The sequence below is a fragment of the Dermacentor albipictus genome, chromosome 5 (genome assembly GCF_038994185.2).
Source record: "Dermacentor albipictus isolate Rhodes 1998 colony chromosome 5, USDA_Dalb.pri_finalv2, whole genome shotgun sequence".
Classification (NCBI taxonomy): Eukaryota; Metazoa; Arthropoda; class Arachnida; order Ixodida; family Ixodidae; genus Dermacentor; species Dermacentor albipictus.
The window spans coordinates 25,879,036-25,905,017 of record NC_091825.1 but is presented as its reverse complement, the minus strand read 5'-3'; the positions used below and the strand labels follow the sequence as shown (position 1 = coordinate 25,905,017).

Here is a 25,982-nt window from a genome sequence, read left to right as displayed (position 1 = left end):
CTGCAGAGGCGGTCGCATTTCGATTGTGGAGAAATGCCAAAACGCCCGTGCACCCTCCATTAGGTTGACTATAATAAACGCCAGGTTGTTATAGTTAATCAGAAGTCGCCCTCTATCTGCATGCCTCTTAAACATAAAGGGTTTTGACACGCAAGACTCTAGAATTACTTTCTTTACAGTTCCGATAAAATACCAAATGTATAGGCAATAATCTTTCAATAAATATAAAACAACAGTTAGACATCTTTACTGACAGTAATATATCAGTATTTCAAACTTTTGAGTGTGTCACTTTTACCCAACTACAGTTTTATAGGCGAGAAAAGTTCGAAAGGAGTGGCATTGGTTTGGCAGCAATTTTACCGTACGTCTTACGCAAGTCTTTTTGCTCATCTAACAATACGAACAAAGCAAACTTACCGCAGTTTAGTTGTGAGACGTATCCCCCAAAGACAATGAACAACAAAGAACACGGCGGCGGTGAGACCAACGTGAAATCGGCCATCGTCGTAGCAAAGGCGGCGTTTCCTGGTGTTGGCACCCTCAAAAGATGGCAGTTATGAGGACACACAAGGGGCGGTCGTGCCGTCGGTGCCACCGCTGCCGTCCTGCTGTCACAATATGGCAGGCTCATGCGCTGCCCGCAGCTCGTTTTGAGGGTCAGAACACTTGGCTTAGAACGCATTCGGAGACGCGAGAGCAGTGCAGGGCGTTTGGCAGTCAAGGTCTAATGTACCATTGCGGTCTGTTCCATAGGCTTCTCTGCGATGAAGTCGGAACATCGTTACTTCTGCTGACGGTATGAGCGTTGTGCCCGCAAGAACGAGTGTTCCTGTAATGTGACCATGTGCATGCAGTGCTCCGAGCAGAATAGACAATCCGGTCCCTTCGAGTTGATCATCGATATGTGACGTCTGCATAGCTGCTATCGGGGATCCTCAGCACATCAGTTTTGTTAGATATCAGGGCGCCACTTCTGCTGTGCATAAGCAGATGCTTCGCGCGCTGTATCGCTTCAGCATGTAACCCTCGCATATTATTGAGGCATTTACTATTGAGAATACACAGAGACGTTATGACGTAGCGTACGCAAAAGTATAGCGTGTTTTCAGAACGCACATGCCATACAGTATTCATGTCTGAACCGTAGCTTATGTATGTGTGGCCGACCCTGATTTCCCAATTTTATCGAGCGACCTATGAGCGTTGACTGTGGCAGACTCGTTATAGGCGTGCCCTGCGATGCAGCTCGAGATTTCAACGCATGGCAGCGTGTATCAAAGATATGTCGCCCGCTTCAATACTATCAGCTCATCCGGCAGTATTAGTCCGATTGCTTCCCAACTGAAGATTCATTTAATTCCTATTTGTCTCAGGATGCGTCAGCAGCATCGCATTAGGGCCATTAGGGCCTAACTCCGTTTTCAATTTTTTGCCTCAGTAGGCGTAACGAGAGAGACTGTATTACCTCTATGTGATGTCTAAGATTCGATGGCATGCTCGGTAAAACACGTTCGCTGTCCTAGCCCACGTTCGGCATGTTTGGTTGTTATTTGTGTATCTCGTCTGTGTGTTGTATTGCTGGGCTGCTTAAGAGGCTATAATCTCTGATTGTGTGCTTAAATTTGTTGAGGAAATTTCCCGGACCTGCGGTAAAGCATCAGTAGGCCACACGGTTCAACGCGTAAAAAGTAATTAAACATAATGAGAATGCTGATGTCAAGGGAAACTTATTGGCCAATTTCGCAAAAGTGCAATTTTTAGTGGCCAATGTCGCACAGTATTTAAACGGTAAAATTAGGTTATGGCGGGAAAGGCAGAAGTAAAACACATGTTTGTGGCTTATTATATTACAGAGATGTTGGGGCCCATGAGAGGTTGCTAAAAATTTGGCCAGCTTTAAAAGTTTTAAGTCATGGCAATGTGAAATTCTAAATGGAAATTTTTACACTGTACGTAACCACCGCCACCGTTTTGATTTCCTGTGCTGAAAACATCCACGGTAACATAACCCTTGCCTTCTACTGCATGGGTGCTCGTTTGCTGCGGCATGAACGCATGCTTAGATGCGTATGTCTTTGTTGACTGCTATCTACTCCCAACCTGGCGATGAATTTGCCGTATCTTATACGGTCTTATTCTGCATTTGCTGTCCTGGTGTGCAACAAATCAGATATCCTGCTACACCTACACTCTGGAAGCGTGTTGGCGTACGGGGCAGCCTTTACGCCTTGCTCCGTCATCGCAACAGTGCAACACTAAACTTCTCCAGAGTGGCGATAAGTGCACCGACTTGAATGTGTTGCATTTTGGCACAAACAACGTGATCTGAGAACTCCGATATCCAAGCATTGGTAGTGAAATTCTTAAATTGGTTGCCGTTATCACCGAGAAAACTTGGCTGTACTGCTCTTCTTCGTCACAAAATGAACACTGGCTCTCATGCACGCGTTCGACACAGCCCCGTCATGTTCCTGCTTCTCAACGCGCTGAATTAACAACACAAGTGGAATATATGTTGCAGCATGGCATCATATATCGCTTGTTCAGTGCTTGGTCGTCTGCATTAGTTCTCGTGACAAAGAATTATGGCGCTACGCGCTTTTGCACAGATTAACGCCGCCTAAACAGCATTACCATGCGGGATGTACATCTTGTCCACCTCGACGACGTTTTTGATTGGCTTCACGGCACCAAATTTTTCACTACACTCGACCACTTCTCCGGCTACTGGCACGTCGGGCTCAACGAGACAGACGTGGAGAAGACTGCTTCTTTCACACCGGGTGGCCTGTACTACCTTAACCGCCTTCCTTTTGGGCTATCTAATGCACCTACAACGTTCCAACGACTAGCGGACCGGGTCCTTCAACACTTGAAGTGGTCGATGGCGTTTGCCTATTTAGATGACGTCATCGTTTACGCGCCCACATTTTTGCGAGCGCCAACGGCGTTTGGAGTGCGTCTGGCGCAATTTAGATGATGGTGGCCTACGCATAAAGCATTCAATGTGTTTCTGCGGCTATTCAGAAGTTACTTACCTGGGTCATCCAAAATCAAGAAAGGGTCTGACAGGTGGAATAGCACACCATGGTATTATGATTATAAACAGGAATAAGGTGCCTCAGAAAGGTTGCCCAACATTTCGATAGGAGGACCTATCTTCGTCAAAGGCGACCTCGTCATCCTCGGAATGCTAGTTTTAAAGGGTTAGTAGAGTGATGACACGCGTGGTTGCGGTCGATGGTGGCTGGTTGTTAAGGGAGAGACTTCAAAGAGAATCAGCGCTGTCGCGTGACGTCTGTAAACGTGGTTCCTAAGACGGGCGGAGAAGAGCGGGAGAGTGGTAGGGCGGGGAGAAAAGAAACGAAAGAAAAGGAGAAAAAGAAGAAGAAAGATACCAAGAGGGAAAAGAAGTACAAGAAAAGGAAATTGGGTCATGTTATGAGTGCCTCCAGAATCAGCCCTGGCCCTTCACAGCTACAAGCTTTAGCAAGCATTCCGCCTCCTGCAACGACCAAACAAAATTAGTACATTTTTGGGGCTTCGCTTCCTACTTCCACCGCTTCGTCCCTAGTTTTGCCTCTCGGGCTGCACCCCTCAATAAACTTCTGAAGAAAAATAAGGAGTGGCATTGGGGCCCCCACGAGGAATCAGCCTTCCAGGATATTAAGCCGGCCCTGACGATTCCACCGACACTTGCACACTATCAACAGGGCACGCCTAGTATCGTCCACATTGGCGCCAGCGGTCTCGGCCTTAGGGAAGTTTTTCTCCAATTCGACTCCAAAGGGAACGAGAAACATCTTGCCTATACCAGTCGCCTCCTCAGTTAATTAGATAGCCGGTACCGCGCTTCAGAACTTGAGTGTCTCTCGGTAGTCTGAGCCATAAGGAAGTTGCGGCCTGGCGTATACGGCAAGCATTTTACTATTGTTACTGACAACGTTGCGCTGCGCTGTCTCGAAACAAAAGATGCCCAAAATGCCAAACTTGCCCAGTGAGCCCTAAACTTCTAGGCTACAGCTTCACGTTCTTTCATCGTAGTGGTTCCTGTCACCATGACGGCGGCTACCTTTCACGCAAACCTGTCATTACTATAGCTACTCTGCGCCGGCATTTGCAGTACTCGATCTCCGAACCGCATAATCAAAGGCTGCTGAAATCTGCGACATCTATCTGGTTATAGAAGTGCACGTAAGCGCCACCTCGATAGACTTGGATCAGCTTATACGCTCCGAGATGGCATCCTTTATCACCGTCGTACAACAACTGAATCATACCTACCTGTGGTGCCAGTGGCCATGAGATCATTCCTACTTTTCAATTGTCATGATGTCCCCTCTCCTGGCTACCTTGGGGCGCTATAACTTAGAACAGTTCCGAAATTTTCTATTCGAATTCTTCAATCAGCCCTCCGCGATTGGTCAAAAACTTTTGTGGACCACCCCCACTTCGCCTGTCTTTGACGCGACGTCACGAAAACCGCGATAGCTCACCATCTGATATCACGTGTGCGCACTGATTATGCATGACTGGACCCAACAAAAGAAAACAGTTATTTCTGATTCAACGCCGTTCCCCATTAGACCTCGGCTATTGGTAAAAACATTTAGTGCTGCGCCCACTTCACGTACCTGTCAAGCGACGTCACAAAAACGCGAAAACTCCCCTCGTCAATGTGACGTGCACGCGTTACAGATGCATTAATATGCCGAACAAAACTAATTTTTTTCCTCAATACCCACAGGTTGCCCCGTTCCGAAAGGAATAAAAGATAGCCGCCGCCGATCGCTCACGCACTGGCTACTCGCTACTGCCGGTGAGCATAGGTGTATCCGCGTACAATAAAAATTTTTATGTGTGCCGTGTAACGTTTTCGAGCACTTTTGGCACGTTTACGAGCTCGCACTGCCAACTCTTTTTTTTTTGCTGAGGATCCGTTTTAGCAGCATTCCTAACCTTCCGTTGCATTCCGCTGCAATTTTCGACGAGCCACCGCAAGCTAAGTAAGGTAAAGCGGACCAATCGCAGGTGCTGGCACCACCCTCTTCATCGGACTATCTGTTTTCAATGCACTGGCTCGGCCCCATTGAAACCCTCTCAAATTGAGCGTTATCCTCGCCTCTTTTCAGCCAATTATATAAGATCAGCCGCTCAGTGTAGGCAATATTATTTGTTTTTAAAGTAAACAACAGTGACCTCCTATCAATGACGAGAGCATTTGATCGGTCTCTTCAGACAGCCCTGCGGGCCACCGCCCGATCTTCGCGTCGGTGGTTACGCAAGCTTGACGTCAGGAGATTGGAACTGAAACATATTGGAATGGTTTTACGTTATAGGGCCCTTTGTCAGCCTAATACTGTGGCTCGCGTTAAGGAACGGTTTGGGCGGCCTAGCATGCGGGCCGATGTATACCTGTACGTGTCGTCCTTCACCATTTGTACATCTCGTAAGGTTGTCACAAGCCCACAACTTGCGCAGATACAAGCAATCGCCTCTCCTGACGAACCCTTCCATATTGTGGGCATTAATCACTTGCGCCCTCTTCCACGCAGCTAACATTGTAACAAATTTCTCATTGTGGCCGTGGACTACATGTCTAAGTGAATGGAAGGTCGAGCCGTCCCTAATTCTGCAGTCACTTATGTCATGACCTTTATTAACGAGTCCCTCATATTCCGGCATGGCATGCCGAAGTTGCCGATTTCCCACGGTGGCATGGAATTGATGGCGCCTGCTTTCAAAACTTTCTTGACTAAACATGGAATACGATACGTTGCAGCGTCGCCTCACCATCAAGAAGGAAAAGGCAGGTCGGGCGCAGCAACTACACCATAAAATACATATTTTCCTACGTCTGCCCCGCACACGACGACTGGGATGACTACGTCGCTGCGGCGATTTTCACTCTAAACACGTCCCAACTGATAGATACTCGCACCACCCCATTTCAGTTCTACGGGAAGACGCCAAGTTAACAAAAAAAAAACCACCTTCTTGGCTTCGATACGCCTCTGCGAAAACGCCCTGCAAAAGTTGACTCCAGCGAGATCCCGCGCCAGGCTCACCTTTGAGCTCGGACAGCAATACCGGACCACCAAGCGCAGTTCAATACGTTAGAGCGAAGTCCTGCTAGGTCTTTCTAACCGGCGTAATCCGTCAGAGTTGGTCGGGCACTGCGTTTATCTCAGCGCTGTGAAAAATTGTTATCCCAGTTTTCTGGCGCATTCGGCGTTGTGGAAGCTCTGGGCCCTGTCACGTTTCGTTTGGCCGCGATTCTCGAATTAGATAACAATCGCGAACACACATTTACTACTCATGCTAGGTAGATTAAGCTTTAAGTCCTTTGTGAAACCTGCGCTTAACTACTGCCTTACTCCTGGGCGAACTCATAGGGAGAGCGGGTAGTTTGTGCAACGGTAACGAAGGAAGTCGCAAGTAAGAGAAGAGGAAGAAAAGTACAAGCAGAAGGACAGAGTAGCAGCATGCCAGTGGAAGAGTACGTTTTTGAAATGGCCGAGGTTTTGCGTTTGTCAAGTAGTGCTTGCAATCCGTTCAAGGCGCCGCACTCGCATTACAATATAAATATATAATATTGCGAGTTACTACTACATTCAATGAAAGAGCCGGGAAATGCGTCTGTGAGGTATTTTTGTATAGAACAAAGAAACTTAGTTATCAGTCCCCGGTGGAGAACCATGGGGGGCCCGAGAAATGGTTTTATATTCTTACGAGTGGAAAACAGAACAAGGTTGTCGACGGTGAAGACGACGAAGTGGCAACAGTCTCTCGGGATGCTCGGCTGGTGTTAATGTACGCCTTGCCCAGTTGAAAAACTCAACAGGAAATTTTCACAGTCTGTCGCATTTTGGGACGTTGTTTCTGTAGTTCTGTTGCCTGTAGTCTGTAGTGTGACGGCCTGTAGTAGAGTGTTCTGTAGTTCTTGATCAATATTTAATGAAAAATTGACAGAGACCTCCTTAAGGCTATGTAAATTTGTTAGTACAAAAAAGAAAACTATAAAAGCGTCCCCGCCTAGAATTCGAACTTGCGACCTCACGATTCCGAGCCCGGCATCTTACCACAGCACAACCCCTGACATGCTTTTCCAGCGTGCATTTTGGCTGATGCGCTGATGTTTACATTTGCATTTTAAGAGCCAAGATCCGCTATCACTCCACCGCATTAAGTGCCGCATCTCTAGAAGAGTAAGAGTGTTCGTACCATCGACAGGTACATCGTGGAGTGCTAGAACATCGATTTTGATGTACGATATCCATATTAAATAAGAAATTCAGAAATAGACAACGTTGACTTTTAGGGTTATTACTGCTACTTTCGACAGTTGTCTCTCGTTCTTTAGACTTTTGAGCACGCATATAATTCGTGTGTTCAATGCAAAATAGCTACATAAACATTCGTGGATGAGAGTTCTTTCTGACAGCATACTGGCTTCTCACGGCAGCACTGTACCAGAATAATGAAACCCGAGCGAGACAGCTTTTCACGCAACTTTGTGGAACAACCCAAATCTTTTCCGCTTCGCATAAGCTTGTGAAATATTCCTGGGAAATTAACTAATGTGTCAGTGTAACAGCACATGTAAGTCCACAGGCCTGTGTGCCACATCTTACCAAAAACAAACAACAAAACGGATACGCAGCCATTCCCGCAGATGGTATGATTTAGATCAGCGGCCGATTTTGAGGAGGCCGGTAGGGCGTTGCTGCTGCCGCGTCGTCACGGTACAATTATAACTATTCGCCACGTCGACTTTAATACCGCTGTCGGTGCCATCAGCATTGCCGGCTTCAGAGAAGCGCGATTGAATACCGCGCAAGAGAAAAGTACAGTGTACACCACCGATCCGAAACTAACATACAATTTTAAAGGGCCGCGACGGAAAGCGCTTCTGTTGCGACTTCGGAACTCTTGGGTGTCGCGACCGAATGTTTCTGCTGCGACGTCAGAATTGGTGTCGTAACGTCGGAGTCGCTGCTGGGATATAAAGCTGTTGTTCCGGCTTCAGAACTCTTGTCGCGACAGAACGTTTCTGTTGCGACTTCATAACTATTGGCCTTCGCGACAGAATGCTTCTGTTGCGACATCAGAATTTCTGTCGTAACGTCAGAAATGTCTCTCAATTAAGAAATGTCAAGAACTTCTGTCGTACAACAGAATTTCTGTAGTTGCGACAGGAATTCCTCTTGTCTTTTTCAACTGGGCACTACAGAAGCTTGTCGCATCGCACAATTTCAGTGCACTTCTGTTGTCATCATTGGGTACATGTTGCGATGATAGGTTTCTGTTGTGGAACAGTTCCCTGTAGTACAACAGAAGTTTGTCCATTACTTCAGGAACACTTCTGGTATGACAACTGGGGGCCTGTTGCAATGATAGGTTTCTGTCGTACAACAACATTTTTCTGTAGTTCAACAGAAGTTGGTGGCATTACTTCAGGAACACTTCTGTTGTGACTATTGGGGGCCTGTTGCCACAATAGGTTTCTGTAGTATTTCAACAGCTCTCTGTAGCACTGCAGAAGTTTTTCGGGTTACTTCAGGAACATTTCTGTTGGGACAACAGGGTGCCTGTAGTGATGACAAATTTTCTGTAGTACTACAAAAATCTGTTGTAGAGCTTCAGCTTTCTGTTGTAACAACAGACATACGACAGAGTATACTTCTGTAGTCACAACAAGAAATGTCTGTTGTACATCAGAAAAGTCTGTCGCTCCATCAGGAATCTGTAGCTACTACAGAAAAATCCTGTTGTACAACAGAAATTTCTGTAGTACTGAACACAACCTCTGTTGTCATTTTCAACTGGGTGTAAACACACCGGGTAAACAATTTTATACCCGTGACATTTTGGTGGACGTGCGGGGTACGCTTCTTCGCCACGGTGCTCCGCAGCGGACGTCTCCCCCAGCCTGATACCACGCTTCCAGTTGAAGGCTCCGCACCTGCAGCTGAAATGCCGACTACGCATACCCAGTACATTGCTCTACCTCAACCACAAGACCCCGGCAAGTTCACCGACCTCGAGGGTGTTGACGTAGAAGAATGGTTGAAAATGTATGACGTATCAGCAAGGTGAGCAGGTAGGATCTGATCACAATGCTTGCCAATGTCGTGTTCCACCTTCACCGAACGCCGCCAACGTGGTTATAAACACACGAGGAAAAGCTAACCAGCTGGCAATTTTTCAAAGAAATGCTGTCCGGCGTTTTTGGCAATCCGACCGGTGGACAACCAGCCGCCGAGCAACAACTCGCCACGCGTGCCATAACTACTACCGAGTCGTGTGTCTCCTACATTCAGGAGGTCCTAGCCCTCTGTCACAAAAACAACACGTCCATGCCAGAGGCGGACCAGGTTGGACACATTATCAAAGGCATCACGGACGACGCATTCAACGTTCTGGCCTTCAGAAACTTATCGGCTGTCGACGCCAGCATGAAGGAATGCCGCCATTTCGACACGGCGAAGAGTCGCCATACATACAAACAGTTTACACTGCTTCCAAATACTGCAGCGACCTCTTCCTGTACGAAGCCCGCCGACCAACCTAGCTCGCCACCACCAAGAAAACGTGACCCCAATCGGACGCCGCGAAGTTGAAGCAGCGTTTCCTGCCTCGCCTCAACAGACGTCTTTGAACAACACTGCTGAAATGATATCGCTGATCCAGTCCGTGGTTCGCCAGGAAATCGCTAACATGGGCCCTCCCAGTGACTGCTTCTTGAGTGCTCCTCACAGCTGCTTTATCGCAGTCCACCGCACAGTGTACGTTATTCCTACACTACCAGGAATCCCTCAGACTGGCTTACACCTGACGACAGGCCAGTCTCTTGCTGCTTCCGCCGAATCGGTCACGTTGCCCATCACGGCCGCAGCTGTTGGCCGTCCTCCCTTCGAAACACCTTCCGGAATTCAAGTTCGCTTCGAAATTCATCACCTCGTCACTTCTACGACGCTTGCGACGCCACTACCTATACTCGTTGCTTTCCTTGCTCGCCCTCGCCTCAACGTCGCCAGCCATGTCCGCCCCAGCTTCACCGCTCGCCGTTGCCAACTTACCAAAGACCTTCCCAGCAGGACAACTAGGTAACGCGGCACCTTGAGGTGGTGCTACTTGTAGGATTCGGTGCAAAATCCTCCTTTGACGCTGTTTACGAGACAACCTTCTTGACGTACAAGTTGATGGCGCACCCATCAAAGCCCTCATAGATACCGCAGCACACATATCGGTTACGACCAGCGGCCTAAGCCACCATTTAAAGCACATTGTTACGCCTGCCATTACTCGGTTCGTACGAATCGTCGATAGTAGCACGACGACCGTCGTGGGAATTGAACTGCACGTGTGGGAATTTGCGGCGGCCATACTGTCGTACTTTTCACTGTGCTTGATCAATGGCTCCATGTCCTCATACAAGGCTAGACTTCATCTCCGCCCATTCAATGCTCATCGGTTGTTCCTCAAGTACTGTGCGTCTTGATCTGCCTCTACTGGACGTTCCTCCAACACCACACGAAATTCGCCTAAAACCGACTGATTTTGTTCACGTTCCACCACAGGTCTTGACATACATGGAAAAGTCGCCTTCTATGCCAGTTCCCGATGGTGATTATATCTCCGCTCCCATGACTGTCATCATTCTCACCCAAAGCGTTACTGCCAAGCATACATTACTGAGGGTCACAGACAATCACTGGTACCTACCGGTCGTGAATTTCAGGCTCGCTAAGCGAATTCTGCCTGAAGATATCACCCTGGCTACAGTGACTGCTTTAGAAGTTAGTTTCGTTGAGACTTTTGCCGTTGACTCTTCCTGTGAGCCTTTCTGTTCTGCCAAATGTACTGACAACGACATTAGGAAAATTATCGCCCCGAATCTCACTCCTGTGGAGACTGAACAGCTCTGCAGTCTATTGCTGTCCTACAAGGATATATTCGACCTTATCCACCAACCCTTAGGCCAGACGTCACTTGGTGGTGGTGCTAATCCACCCATCCATCGGCGTCCCTACCGAGTTTCAGCTTCGCAGCGTTACGTCAGAAGATGCTAGCGGAAGAGACCATTGAGCCATCGTCAAGTCCCTGGGCGTCCCCTGTCGCGCTGGTCAAAAAGAAGGACAGCTCATGGAGATTAGGTGTTTATTACCGCCACCTCAACATGCATCTCAAAGAACGACATCTACCCACTACCTCGTAGCGATGCGGCCCTCGATTGCCTATACGGGGCAAAGTGTTTTTCGTCCATTGACCTGCGGTCCTGATATTGGCAAATCGCTGTCGATGATCTAGATCATAAAAAGACCGCCTTCATAACGCCTGATGGTCTTTACCACTTCAAAGTTACGCCTTTTTGGCTATGCAACGCTCTGGCTACCTTTGAGCATGTGATGTTATTGTGTTCAGGCTCACATTCGGCAACACCCTCCCCCCCAATGAGGGGCTTTCAGCTATACTTGCCGTTTTTCGCACGGCCGGTCTACAGCTCAACTCCAAGGAATTTAACTTCGGCCATCGTTAGATTACTGCTCTTGGATATGTCCTCAACGCGACTGGCATCCGATCGCACCCAGAGAAAATTAGCGCCGCGAAATAGTTCCTGCTCCAAGGCCCGCAAAAGATGTCCGAAGTTTCGTGGGATTTTGCTCTTAATTCCGCCGCTTTGTTAAAAAGTTTGCTACAATAGCTTGCCCTATCACGGATCTCGTGAAGAAAAGTGTACCGTTTTCATGGTGATCCTCTCAGACGTCTTTTCGCGCCTTACCACCATGCTCACCACCCCACCGATTCTAGGACACTGCGCTACTTCAGCCCCTACAGAGGTGCGCACCGATGCCAGTGACCACGGAATCGGTGCCGCCTTGGCACAAGTTCAATACGGCCATGAACGTGTCATCGCCTACGCTAGCAGTCTTTTGCCACCTGCGGAGCGGAACTACTCAATTATCTAGCGCGAATGTTTGGCAGTTCTGTAGGCAGTGACGAAATTTCACCCCTATTTATACGCCAGGCCCCTTTCTATCGTAACGGACCACCACGTTGTCTGTTGTATGTTGTCACCACGTTCTCTCTGTTCGCTTTCGTCCTTAAAAGATCCCACAGGGAGCCTTGGACGATGGGCGTTGCAGCTACAAGAGTATTCCTATTCTGTGTTGTATAGGTCTGGTCACCTACACAAGGACGCCGACTGCTTGTCCCGTTACCCTGTACACACGCTCGCCAATGGCGACATGGACGCTTCCGCTATTGTTCTTTCCATTTCCCAGCTTTTGGACATGGCCTACGAGCAACGCCATGACGCTACTTTGAGGACCCTCACTGACCGAATGGAATCTGCTGCTACTGATCCATGGTTACGGTGTTTCGTTCTGAACGACGGGATATTGTAGCGACGCACTTTTCGTCCTTACGGTCCTCCCCTTCTCCTTGCCATTCCTTAACACCTCCGCTCAACCATGCTTCAAGAGCTTCATGACGCCCCAACTGCCGGACACCTTGGGTTTGCTCGTACTTACGACAGCGTGCGCCGCCACTTCTACTGGCCCGCCCTCGCACGCTCCGTTCGGCGCTATGTAGCGGCTTGCAAGGCCTGTAAACATCGCAAAACTCCAGCAACGCTTCCTGCCGGGCATAGAGTCTCTAAATAAATACCCCAGAGGGAACTGTGGCGCTAGTGTCTACGAGGGATCTCATGATCGTTGCCTCAACCTACATGGGAATGATGGGAAATACAGGCTTCGGATTGACTTCGATCTTTAAACTAGTGGCGTTTGCGGCGCAGTAAACGAAACTATACTCTAATGTTGTCGCGTAAAATATAATTTTATTTCTGCAGTATATTATATAATATACAACACGCTACATAAACTTTGTATGATTTTGAGATGGAAGCATAGTTTACAATGGTTTATCACCAGGACACACCAGAGTATACAGTCTTGTGCGATTCTGTTCCCGATTTAACTCCAGAGAATAATTATTTATTTATTTTTCCAACAGGAATAACAACCGTCCATGTACTTATATGAAAATACTCATCAAGTATTTATGGAAATAAAAATGTTGCATTGTGAGAAAGGGTTCCGCCCTTGAGCAGAATGTTACAAATGTCGTCTGCTACGACGCCTGCTCGCTGCAAACGCGAGACTTTTCTCGCAGACGACAGGCATTTGCGAACTCTCTCGCTCTTACGAAAGGCTGCGTTGGGTGTCACGATTCCTGAACGTCTTCAAGTACTTTTAAGCACATATGCTGCAGTGCTAGCTAGGACGCTAGTGGCGTCCTACGAGTATGCTTCATCATATCTTATATTGACGTACGACTTCTGAAGCGTTATGCCGTGGTTTTGCACTTACCCATTTTGTGACACTAGACTACAGCCAGGAAGCAGCAACCTTTCCTACCACAAGTAATTTTGTGTTCTCAAAGTCATAAAACACGCATTTCAATGAGCACATAAACGAGCAATGCGTAATGAAGCCCTCAATAAAATTTGATTGTCAAGCCACTAGAAGTAAAATTGTATATGTCTTGTATCAATAGTGCCTTCTTTTTTTCTATTCTGAAGTTTCATAAAGCACGTAACGCTACAGCGCCAACCTAACACACTTAAATTTTAACCAAGGTACGTATGCTCAAAACATGTTCTTTCGACGTTTACGATGCCGTCGCTTTCTCGTCAGGGCTTCGACACCACACCGCGACACAAACATCGTCCCAGTCACTGGCCCAGCGCGCTATCGCCACTTCGAGCAACATAGCAAAGGCAGATAGCTTTGCGTTGCACTGTCCCACTGCAGGTTATAGCAGAAGGGTTGAAATCCGGGCCAGTTGGCACGTAATTGAAGGAAAAAACCAGTCAAAAAACACAAAGGACGAGAGGAGAGCTTCACAATTTAGGTTAAAGCATTTGCGATAAGTTATAGCAATTGCGCTAGGAGCGAAACCAAAACTACTACAAAATTCTTGTAGTCAGTCAACCGTCAGTCAACCGCCAGTCAACAGAATTCCTATCCGAAGCCTGTACTTCCTATCCTTCCCATGATGGTTGAACGATCGCAGCGCCAGATTTTTCTCCAGGTATACTAATATGGAATTCTATGCTACCGGGTACTTACAGCCGATCGACATTCCACCTGAGGTATTCTTTCGCGTGGCTTTGAATAGCCTCGGCCCTTTCCCCGAGTCCAACAGCTGGATCGCTGTAGCTACTGATTACGCGACGTGCCCTGCCATCTGTCGAGGATACCCGCCGTGGTTGCTCAGTGGCTATGGTGTTAGGCTGCTGAGTACGAGGTCACGGGATCGAATCCCGGCCGCGGCGGCCGCATTTCGATTGGGGTGAAATGCGAAAACACCCGTGTACTTAGATTTAGGTGCACGCTAAAGAACCCCAGGTGGTCAAAATTTCCGGAGTCCTCCACTACGGCGTGCCTCATAATCAGAAAGTGGTTGTGGCACCTAAAACCCCATATTTTTTTTCATCTCTTGAGGAGAGCCCCCGAGCTGCGCAACCGACGTCGGAGATTTCCTGCTCCGGGATATACTTTATCAGCATCAAATGACACCGGAACATCGGAGCGCGTGGCCCAAGCTTAAATAAAGGTAGAGTGCACGCCGTGCAGTCATCACCACTGACAATCGCGCACGTTCGGTTCGGACGCATGGCACTCTTTTGGGAGTCAAACAAACGGTCGAAGGCGCTCGGCACGCCGGCCCCCGTCGCGGCTGCCAGCGATAGGGCGTTGCCGAATGAAAGGATTAATGTGGCGCACAAGCCGCAAACCGCATGGGCGAATATACAACGATGACGGTGCAAACTGCACTACGCGCAGTGCTGTTCGCGCCAATGCACTTATGGTTTCAGCTATAACTGTGCGACAGTACTCGCCGTAAATTGGAAAGTTTAGCTTCTCCTTCATTTTTATTTCCTCCATTTCCGATGTAAGAGCAAGAACAGAAGCGAAAATACCTCACTAAAGGTGGATCGCGTGGCGAGGCCAAAGCGGAAGTGCATGGTGATGATGAGTCAATGGTGATGACTGGATGGCGCGCTCTATACCTTTACTTATGATTGGCTCACGCGCTCCGCTGCTCCCGTTTCACTTGACGTTGATAGTACTTGTCTCCCCGCGACAGCTCCTTACTGACCGTGGCCGCACTTTCCTCGACCAAGTCATCGCCGATATCCTACGCTCATGTTCTACCAAGCACAAACAAGCTACCTCCTATCATCCCCATCCCAACGGCCTTACTGAGCGACTTAATCGGGCCATTACTGACATACTTCCGAAATACGTTTCACCCGACCACAATGACTGGAATGCGGCGCTTGCTTATGTTATGTTTGCCTATAATTCCTCACGCCTCGATACTGCTGGGTATTCCCCCTTTTACTTACTCTGTAGTCGTGACCCTGCATTACCATTGGACACTTGACTCCCCTTGATACAGGAATAGAGACCGAGTAGGCCCGCGACGCCATCGCGCACGCTGACCATGCACGTCAGCTTGCCCGTAGTCGTCTGTTGGAATCGCAGGAATCTCAACGGCCCGCTTACAATCGCCGCCATTGTGGCACATATTTTTCACCAGACTCTCTCGTGCTACTTTGATCCTTTTGCCGCCGAGTGAGGCTCTCCGAGAAACTCCTTTCGTGCTACACAGCCCCTTACCATGTTCTACGTCAAGTGACCATCGTTACTTACAAGATAATCCGAGAGACCTCCGTCATTCTACGCGGTTCCACATCACATGACGGCGTACACGTCTCTCGGCTTAAGCCTTACTATGCCCTTGCCGACGGCCTCGTCTAATTGTTTTTTTTTGCGCCGGGTCATGTTACGGTGGGAAAAGAGAACAAGGTCGTGCACGGTTAAGACGACGAAGTGTCAACAGTCTCTCGGGATTCTCGGCTGCTGTTTATATACGCCTTGTAAATACACCGTGTAAATAGTTTTGTACCAGTGACAATATTGTATTCCTTTCTTCAAACCACACAAAATCTCAAGATGCAAACCCCCTCCTCATGTAATTCCCCAAAAGGGGTATTTAAGGAAAATTGTGCGGTGTGATATTGACACGTGTACTTATCTTTATCAGGCGACCACGTTTCGCCGCTTAACAAATGCAATCGCACAGCGCGGGACGCGCCTGCATGTATCCGAAGTTTCTAGAAAGTTATCGATGCTTCTACCCGTCAGTCTGTTGTCGCCGAACCTTGTGTTATCTGATTTCATCGCGTGACGCGAATGGTGTAGAACTTTGCGGAAGGCACGCGGGCCCGAACGATTAGCCTGGAACATTCGACGACTGCTGTATAAAAGCCGACGCGCTTGACCCGCTGATCAGATTTTCGACGATCACCGACCGTGTTCGCCGCTATCGTTGTGCTATAAGTGTAGCCTGTTTTTGTGGGCCCAGGTTCGTCCAATCAAAGTTAGTATTGTCTTTCACAGTATTTGCTACTGTGTTCTTCAACGTCACCACCACGTGACAATATGATGATGCACGGACAAAGGCAGTGATTGCCTCACAGAGGTCCGTGATCCCGCCCAATAGCAGCAGTACAGTACACATAAAAACTACATTTGGCACAATAAGTTTGCATAAATAAACCAGAAATCGCACTTGGTGTTTATTGCTACAGCACAAATGTATCGCTAATTGACGTAATAGTATTGTACAGCTCTTACACAGCTATGTACAATGAACATAAGCGACTTGCAATATTCACAAGAAAGTGAGCAAATGTGTGCGACGTTAGAGATATGCAACCAGTTCCCAGAGAAGCTATTTCTTACGAACAGCTGTAATTAAACTTTAAGTTTCCTTTGTTTACATCGGAAACATTTGAAAGTCGCCTGTATACCACTGTTCCGTTTGAATTTTGCCCGCATGGAATGCTTTGAAGCATTTCATCTTCCAAATTTTTAAAAAGCCAACACCATATCAACGCGTAGGTTACTTCGCCAGAACACTGACCATGGTGTGCTCCCTCCTTCATACACCCCTCCCCACCCCCGCACCCAATTTTTGCTGCATTTGATATTGGTTCAGTTCACAGGTCTCCCAGGGCAGCGATTTAAATTATACTTTGTTGGCAAAATGTATTCAAAAAGCTCCACATCGCTTGCATGCTTAATTTACCGCGAATGTCGTAATTAGTCCCAGACTTAAGTTTACATATGTTTTGCCATAATGCGCCCAGTATATTCGCCAAATATAAACACACTGCCTTGTTTAGTTCACCGAACACATCAAAGAAGCCAAATAAAGAATGTCTTATGAGATATGAAAACAGGAGGAAAATACGAAGGCTCAGTAATTATTTGCAGTGCTTTTAACTCCACCCAGAACGGAGAAAGTATGTCAGACATTACACTTGCCTTCATCTCCTTTTCCTTTCCGCAAGCTAGGGCGCTATAACGTAAAACTATTCCAAACTTTTCTATTCCAATTCTGCTATCAGCCCTCCGCGATTGGTCAAAAACATTTTTGGACCATCCCCACTTCACTTGTCTGTCACGCAACGTTACGAAAACCGCGATACCTTCCCATCTGATATTACGTGTACACACTAGTTATGCATGGTTGGACCAAAAAAATAAAAAAAGTTTTTTTTCTGATTCGACGCCTTTTCGTCATTAGCCCCCTGCTATTGGTCAAAAATTCTCGGGCTGCACCCACTTCACCTGCCTGTCACGTGACGTCACAAAACCGCGAAAGCTCACCGCGTCAAAGTGACGTGCACGGATTCAAGATGCATTAATATGCCGAACAAAACTGAATTTTCTTCTGAATAGCCGCAGGCTGCCCCGTTCCGAAAGGAATAAAAGATGGCGGCCGCCGATCGCTCAGGCGCTGGCAACTCGCCCTTGCCGGAGAGCATGGGTTTCTTTGCGTATAATAAACCTTCTTTCGTGGCCGTGGAACATTTTCGAGCACTTTCTACACGTTTTCGACCTCATCCTGCGAACTCTTCTTTGCTGAGGATCCGTTTTAGCGTCATTCTTAAGCTTCCGTTGCACGCCGCCGCAATTTTCGACCAGCCATCGCAAGCTAAGTGCGGGAAAGCGGGCCAATCGCAGACGTCGGCACCACCCTCTTCATCCGCTTATCAATTGTCAGTGCACTGGCTCTGCCCCGTCGAATCCCTCTCCACTTGAGCGTGCTCCTCGCCTCTTGTCAGCCAATTAGATACGACAGGCCGCTCAGTGTAGGCAATGTTATTCATTTTTCAAACAAACAAAAGTGACCTCCTATGAAGAAGGAGAGCGTTTGATTGGTCTGTTTAGACAACCCTGTGGGTGACCGCCTGATGCTTGCGTCGGCGGCTACACAAATTTGACGTCAGGAGCTTAGGGCCGCTATTTTGTAGCGATGCCTTATGACTTATTCTATGCTATTCTTATCATCCACCACACACGGCCGCCTGATCGCGTTGATAATGTGGGCAGACCGTCGCTCTGACCAGTGGCCAAGCGCGAAAAGCCTGAAAAAGCATAGAATCGCAAAAGGCATCGCTACAAAATACCCACCTAGAATAAAAACATATTGGAATAGTTTTACGTTATAGTGCCCCTACAGCTATGCCGCGCAACTAGGAAGCATAGCTGCCATATCGCACTCGAGTAAAAATTTTTTTTACAAAAGCTGTTTGATCCAACCGCATCTAACTTCGCCCAGAGAGTTTCCATAGCGCACCACCATTTTCGCTAAATTTCGCCTTTGGGGCCTTTATAGTTCTACGAAGGCAAAGGACTCAATCCTGTTCCGCTCGCTAGGCGCGCTCAAAACGCTCTAGAGCGTTTGCATGCGCAATTTCTTGCGAAAACCGAATTAACCATCGGTATTAAGCTTCACCTACACATCGCCCACAACCTCATCCTTAATAAATCTGAACGCAAAGAAGCTGTCTCTTTTAGTTCAGTGATAACACCAGGTGAACCTCATGCATCACGCACAAAAAGTGAAACGAAGAGCGTTCAATAATTAATCGTAACGCCTCTAAATGAGATAGAAACGCTAGAACTTCGCGACACATTGAATTTAAGATGCTGCAAATTCCTTCAAAATATTAAAATTCCGAAACGCAGAGTTTTCTTGGCACATTGAGAAACCTACATATTAACAGCAGCGTAATGCTTGCTTAGAATTTTTTAAGGCTGCATTTGATCAACACGCATTTACCAGCGCACATAGACTTGGCGTATTGCTCCCCCTATGCTCGCAAAATATGACAACGGTTGGTGTAATTCTGCCTGCACAGAGTATGAGTTTTACCCCCGCACACTAACAGCGCTATCTACCACTTACATAAGTATTCGTTGGAAAAAGGCGCATTTACCCACCCATTTGAAACATTGCCGACACATTACCCATGCCATGCCCTTAGTTTTCCCCAGATATAAGGAAGAAACCTTGATTAGCTCACCGATGTCACCGGCAAAACAAACAATGAATGTTGTATTTCATGCATGAAAAAAACAAGGGCGCAATAATGATCCGATAAACTTGGATTTCAACGCATGACGTGAAATCTCCTCAACTAATTTCGCTTGGAATTCTGTGAATTTTCACGAAATTTCAAGTTCGTACCTCGTGCACTTGTTTTAGAAGCCCGAGAAACATTTTCATAAGCGGCAGCAGGACACACTAGAACGCTTGAATGAGTCACTTTCCAGAAAACCTAAGACGTGGTGGTGTGCAGAAGCCTAGCTTTTGACATCCAGACTGATTATACGAGTATTTTCGATGGTTTCGAGTCTGTTAGTGTACGACAACGGAACATGTTTATCATTGTGCTTTACTGACCCTGACAAGGAAACACAGAGGCCTTCCTTCAGTTTATTCAGTCGTTCTTAGAAAATGCGAATTCAAATAAATGGCGCGTTATTGATATTGATGATTTTATTATTCATATTATGGTTAGATCTCCTGCTCATGTGGCCTTAACAGAAATGATGCTTCTATATGGCTGCTCTAACATCATTGAGCCGCCAATACGAGTAAGCAAATCGTCAGCAACAACAATGGATCTCTGTTACACAAACTTTCCTTGTGGCATGGTCCTTTACGCAGTCCTTTCTTGGGGTCTATGCGACCACTTTACCGCTTTTTGTATTTTTTTTCTTTCAGTAAAAAAACGAATCACTCTTTTTTAAACACGTAGAACCAATGATTCTAATATTGTCGCTATCTTCAGTCAATTAATGACAACAAATTGGGCTGTTGTTTACCGTACAAGTGACACAAATGAAGCACACGATAATTTCATGACAAGAGTTAAAAATTATGGGGCTTTACGTGCGAAAACCACTTTCTGATTATGAGGCACGCTGTAGTGGAGGACTCCGGAAATTTTGACCACCTGGGGTTCTTTAACGTGCACCTAAATCTAAGCACACGGGTGTTTCCGCACTTCGCCCCCATCGAAATGCGGCCGCCGTGGCCGGGATTCGATCCCGCGACCTCGTGCTCAGCAGCCCAACACCATAGCCACTGAGCAACCACGGCGGGTATGACAAGAGTGATTAACCATCATAATATCGCTTTTCCTGTGGTAGTGACTAGACAGCTCAGAAATGCTCGAAAATTTGTATCACAAAGCTCTTTTCGCAAGAATAAAAGAAAAAAAATGATAGTCTTCCATTTTCTCAAGACAAAAAGTTTCGAGATGACAGCCGAGTACAAAAAGTTTCCTAATATGCCAAACACAGGTTCAAACAAAGCAAAGTTATCGTTTTACAGAAATAAGTTCTCGCACATAGCGAACACCCCTAATCAGATCTTGGAAGAAATTAAAACTCTCATAGGTAACAAAACTACCACAATACCTCGTGGAATGCTGATAAATGGTTTTATTTATAATTGAGTCGGGTTAGCAAACAAACTTAATGCACATTTACTGGAAGCGGGCAAATGTACAGCCACAAATCTCTTCCCGAACAATACCGCCCTTGCGTCCTGCATGCACACATCAAATTGTGACTCGATATTTCTGACACCAACAACAGCAGTAGAAATTACAAGCATTATTGGTTCTATAATAAATACCTGTGCTGCTGGGGATGATGACTTTTCCCCTATGCCAATTAAACATTCTGCTGGATGCTTCATAGGGCCGCCGACTTACATATGTAATCAGATGTTGGTTACTGGAGTGTTCCCGGATAGACTAAAAGTAGCCTCTGTTACTGTCGCTTTCAAAGGCGGAAATAAAACAATTTCAGTTTAGCACGATAGAAAGCTGAGCTAGTTGGGAATGATTCATAATGCAAAGAAGGGGTAAGGCGTGCAGACACGGACACAAGAGAAGTGGATAACCCGAACACTGACAATACGAACAACCCGTTCACGTTGCGCACTTCTCTTGTGTCCGTGTCTGCACGCCTTACCCCTTTCTTGCATTATGAACAATTTCAGTTCTGCCAGTTTTTTCTAAAGTTTCTGAAAAAATAATTTACACGCGTCTTTTGGTTTCTTTTCCTCCAAGATTGTGATAAATGATCATGAATACGGTATGCAACCCGGCAAGTTGACTGAGACAGCATTACTTTGTATAAAAATGTCGTAATTCAAAACATTTAGGTTAAACGTTTTAATATTGGTAGCTTCCTTGACTTCAGCAGAGCGTTTTATTCGGACCAGCATAATATTCTACAAACAAAATCAGAAACTTACGGAATTTGTGGCGTCGGTAACGAGCTAATGGAAAGTGGCCTGACTGGACGACAACAGTACACTCGGCTACATAACAACACTTGCTCAGACCATGCAACATTACATTACATGGAACATTACGAGGTGTACCTCAGGGATATATATTAGTACCTCTGCTATTCACTTCGTATATAAAATGACATCATAAAGACTTCTTCAACTTCGAACATTATCCTTTACGCTGACGATACTAACATCCTTTCTGGCTCAAACCTAAAAAAACTTCACCTGCAAGCGAATAAGTGGCTTTAGAAGTTACATGCTTGGCTGATATAAATCAATTGAGATTAAACGTTAAAATACTACTTTCATGCTATACCACGCAAAAAACAAGGCAATAACGCATAACCCAAAGCTCTATTTCGACGATTCAGAAGGCGCACGTTATAGTAACGGCACGTTTCTGGGTGTACACTTCCGCAACGACATGAGCTCGTCGTCAATCATATCAAAATGAAAATGAGTTGGCCTATAGGCGTTATCAGCCGCATTAACCGTCTTCTTCCATATTCTATAGCAAAGCAGCTATACTTTTCACTTGTTCATCCGCACCTCACATACTGCAACTTAGGTCGGGGACGTGTAGTAAGACCGATGCAAAAATATGATAATCATGAAACAGAAAGCATTGAAACTATTAACGAGAAGGTAAGCCCCGGTAAGCGCGCTTATGGACAGCACGCAGGTAGACTCACAGCTGTCGGAAACTTCGGTGTGTGGATCGCGCGACAAGCAGTCAGCGTCTTCACGCAACCAGTCCGTCTTATACACAACTTTTTATCAGTACTCTTGAAGTCGCAGACCCTAGCGACAGACACGTCCAGTGGGATCCTTTAGTGATTGAAGCAGGTATAAAGCCTGACGGTCCATGATGTTCTCTGAATACCTGGCTGTACAAGTAGGGATGAAATTTACCCACTGCCCGAATAAGGGTAAGGAACTCTTGTTGCGTAATGGAGTCATTGCGCTCTGCTTCACACAGAAGGCGGCTAGCGTACGCAATAACACGGTCGAAACCTTGCGCGATCTGCGCCCGAACAGCACCGATTCTATGGTCGGGGCTTCTATGGCATCGGTGCCAACTCCCGTTGGAGCCACCATGTCAAAGTAGGTGAGAAATGGGGATCATGTGAGTCGCACGGTTAACTCAGCGAATGGTGTACCTTTTTCAGGACATCAGGCAATATGCACGTATTTCTTGAGACGTTCTATGAGAGTATGCTAACCGTCAGCAAAATTGTTCTCGAAGCGATGGAAATATGGGCAAAGGCTCACAGAGTTTCGAACGTCGTTGGAGCGGTCATGTGCAGGGGGAAGGTCCTAATGGCGCGAGTATTCGCGGAATCGGGACGAACACCGAACGAATCGACGAAATGCCCGAGCAGTCTTGTCACTACGGCAGCCGAAGTGCCATGTTGATGCATTGAGCTGTAGCATCGCCTTTCAGAAAACAAAGAAATATCTAAAGATCCTCGACGTGTGCAGCAAAAGTCAATCAACGGTCAATAACATCACCGAGGTAGCACAGGCAGATTGACCATTTAAAACCGTGAATGAAAGCGTCCATAATACGTTGAATTGCAGCCGGGGCATTACATTACCCAAGCGGCATCAACTTAAACTGATAGAGAACATCGGGTATTATAAAAGCCGTCTTTTCATGGTCCATGTCATCAACTGTGTTTTGTCAGTACCAGGAGCGAAGGTCTATCGAACAAAAATATTTGGCACAGCACAAACAATAGAGGGCGCCATCTATCCGCGGAAGCGGATACACATCTATTTTGTCTTATTTTGTTGAGATGGCGATAATCAACACAGAAGCCTCAGCTGTCATCCTTCTTATTTTGATGAACCATGGAAGGCCAATGTCTACGAGATGGCTCAATAACATCTCACGCAAGCATTTGACGACATCATTTTGTATAACTATGCGCTAAGTAAGGGAGGCACGGAAGGAATGTCGCTGTATCAGTCTGCCGTCGCCTGTGTGTAACCTCCATTTCAGAACAGAAGTTTTACCCAGTGACCGGTAATCGAGATATAAAAGTTGGAAGACGCTTAAGCTTCACCCTTAAGAGTGGAATGCGATAATATTGAAAAATCCCTGACTGCATGATTCTCATGCTTCCCGGCAACTGGAGTGTATCTGACCATAATGTTTACTAGGAAATGCTGGCCGTGAACGCTATGCACGAAGGATGGCTTTGTGGTACAAACGCGGCCTCTTGCATGGGCCGCAATGCGGTGGAGGCGAGCGCCAGCTGGAGGTATTGCAAGGAACCTGGAGCTCCGCTCCGTGACTCCCGATACACTCGCTGGCCAGCACGCGCAAATGGCGGAAGCCTCGGCGAGTGTGTGAATTTTAGAAACGCTGGAAAAGGGTTTCTTCGAGTTTTCGCATAAAATAGTTATGCTTTCTCGTATGGTTCAATTATATTCTGGGAGCTATCATGTCTATATTGTCTGTAAGTCGCAGTTTATAGTTTTTGTGCGTACTTCAGCTTGAGAAATTCAATTAGTTCAGAACATTCCTTGCTTCGCATGGACGAACTGTGTATGCATGGTTCGAAAATCTTTTTGCCGAAGTGACTTCCGACTCCGACAACGAATTTCCTCCTACACGGGCTCCTTAACGCTGTCGCGTTAAACTGTCCCTTTCCGTGGCAAGAAAGCAAAGAAGTTCGAGCTCATGTTAGACGAGGGGAGGTATTCTGTAAGAGTGCAGCTAGTGGACATGACCAATTCGTTGGCAAGATCTTTCTGCGCGGCACGCTTGTGGTCAACGAGCTTGCCAAACAAATCCCTCAGCTTTTCTTTGCACACGTCCCAGCTGGTGAGTTCCTCCTCATGGGTATCGATCCAGATGTGTGCAGTTTCCGAGAAGTAAAATACAAGATAAAGTAGCATGACGGCGCGGTCCCGTTGTTTCCTTACACTCACCTGTTTGTAATCTTGAAGTCATTCTTCAACACCGGTGTTTGTCAGCGGCGGTAATACTGCCTGGGTCACGCGGTTGTGCCAGAGTGACGCTGGGCACGGGTGCTGGCGTTGCCTTGAGCAAGCACTGCCGATACAGCTAAGGAGGGGCCACTGCTAAAATCTGTCCAACGTCTTGAAGAGTGCGCAACCTCCACCAATATGTTACGTGGAGAAGAGAGCTATCAAATATACTTACTGACTATTTACAGGCTTCGTACAGGCTATAAAGATACGTTCAGAGGCATACAAAATGGAAGACAATACCTCGCACTGCCCTCAGCGTTATTGCTGGCAGTACTCTGTGACAATATCTTTGTGCCTGCGTTGCTGAATATTAACGAAAGAAGAAATCTGAAAATAATCGATTGCAAACATATACATATTGAACACATATTTTTTTTTTGAAATTTGATGATTGACAAAAATGGATAGAAACTATGATTCTGACTCATGCATTTCTGATAATTTTGCAGCTGGCGGCACTTCAATCAACGCTGCACTAATCAGGATGAAGATAAATGTCGATACAGTGAGGAGCAACGACAGAAAAATTGCCGCATTTCTCATCACTGATGGTAAGTGCGCTTCGGTCGGCACACAGCAATAAATAAATGAGACGCTAAAGCTTTCTAAACGCTAATTCATATCACTGCTGTGCTGCAAAGAACCATGTTTATCAACTCTGAACTTGTACTTCCTAACGTCACCCTTAGCCATTGCAGTGAAATCTTTAACAATTTACTGATAAAAGGCTAGAAAGTTATTTCCGCTACTCTCATTTATATTATACGGGTGTTCGAATGACGTAATTTGTGTACCGAATACGAATGATAATACTGACTTTCGCAGATTGAATAATACTGCAAATAATTTCGCGTTTTTATGCTCCCCGCAATATGAAATTACGTACACACTAAAGAAATCAATCAGTCTTCGTGCGCTTGTCATGCGCAGAAAATTTACAGTGTTGTCATTTTTCGACACTCTTTATGATAGTAACATTGCTCACGCTGGAGCCCAAACTATCCACGCACTTCAAATCTAGGCACACACAGCTCACTTGGTAAAGACAGAACAAATATTGACCAGGGTAAAGTTTCTCCAAATTTGTCCCTACTTCTAAGTATCACAGAACGGTACTCCTTACTTTTATTGTGTCGCTTATAAAATCATAATTTCCACTAGAACTATAATAACCTTCTTAATGTATGTCAAAGTTGTGTAACCTACATACTCTTGAACATTTACCTTGA

General features: G+C 46.5%; 1 protein-coding gene across 2 annotated transcripts in view; it reads left to right on the top strand.

Annotated features, from left to right (window-relative positions):
• Window positions 1–25,982, top strand: part of LOC135898283 (complement C2-like) — a 240,593-nt gene that overhangs the window by 148,224 nt on the left and 66,387 nt on the right. For both annotated transcript variants that reach the window (XM_065427150.2, XM_065427151.2), the window contains exon 12: window positions 25,203–25,304. In XM_065427150.2, the coding sequence (XP_065283222.1) occupies window positions 25,203–25,304 (102 nt within the window). The remainder of the gene's footprint in view (window positions 1–25,202; window positions 25,305–25,982) is intronic.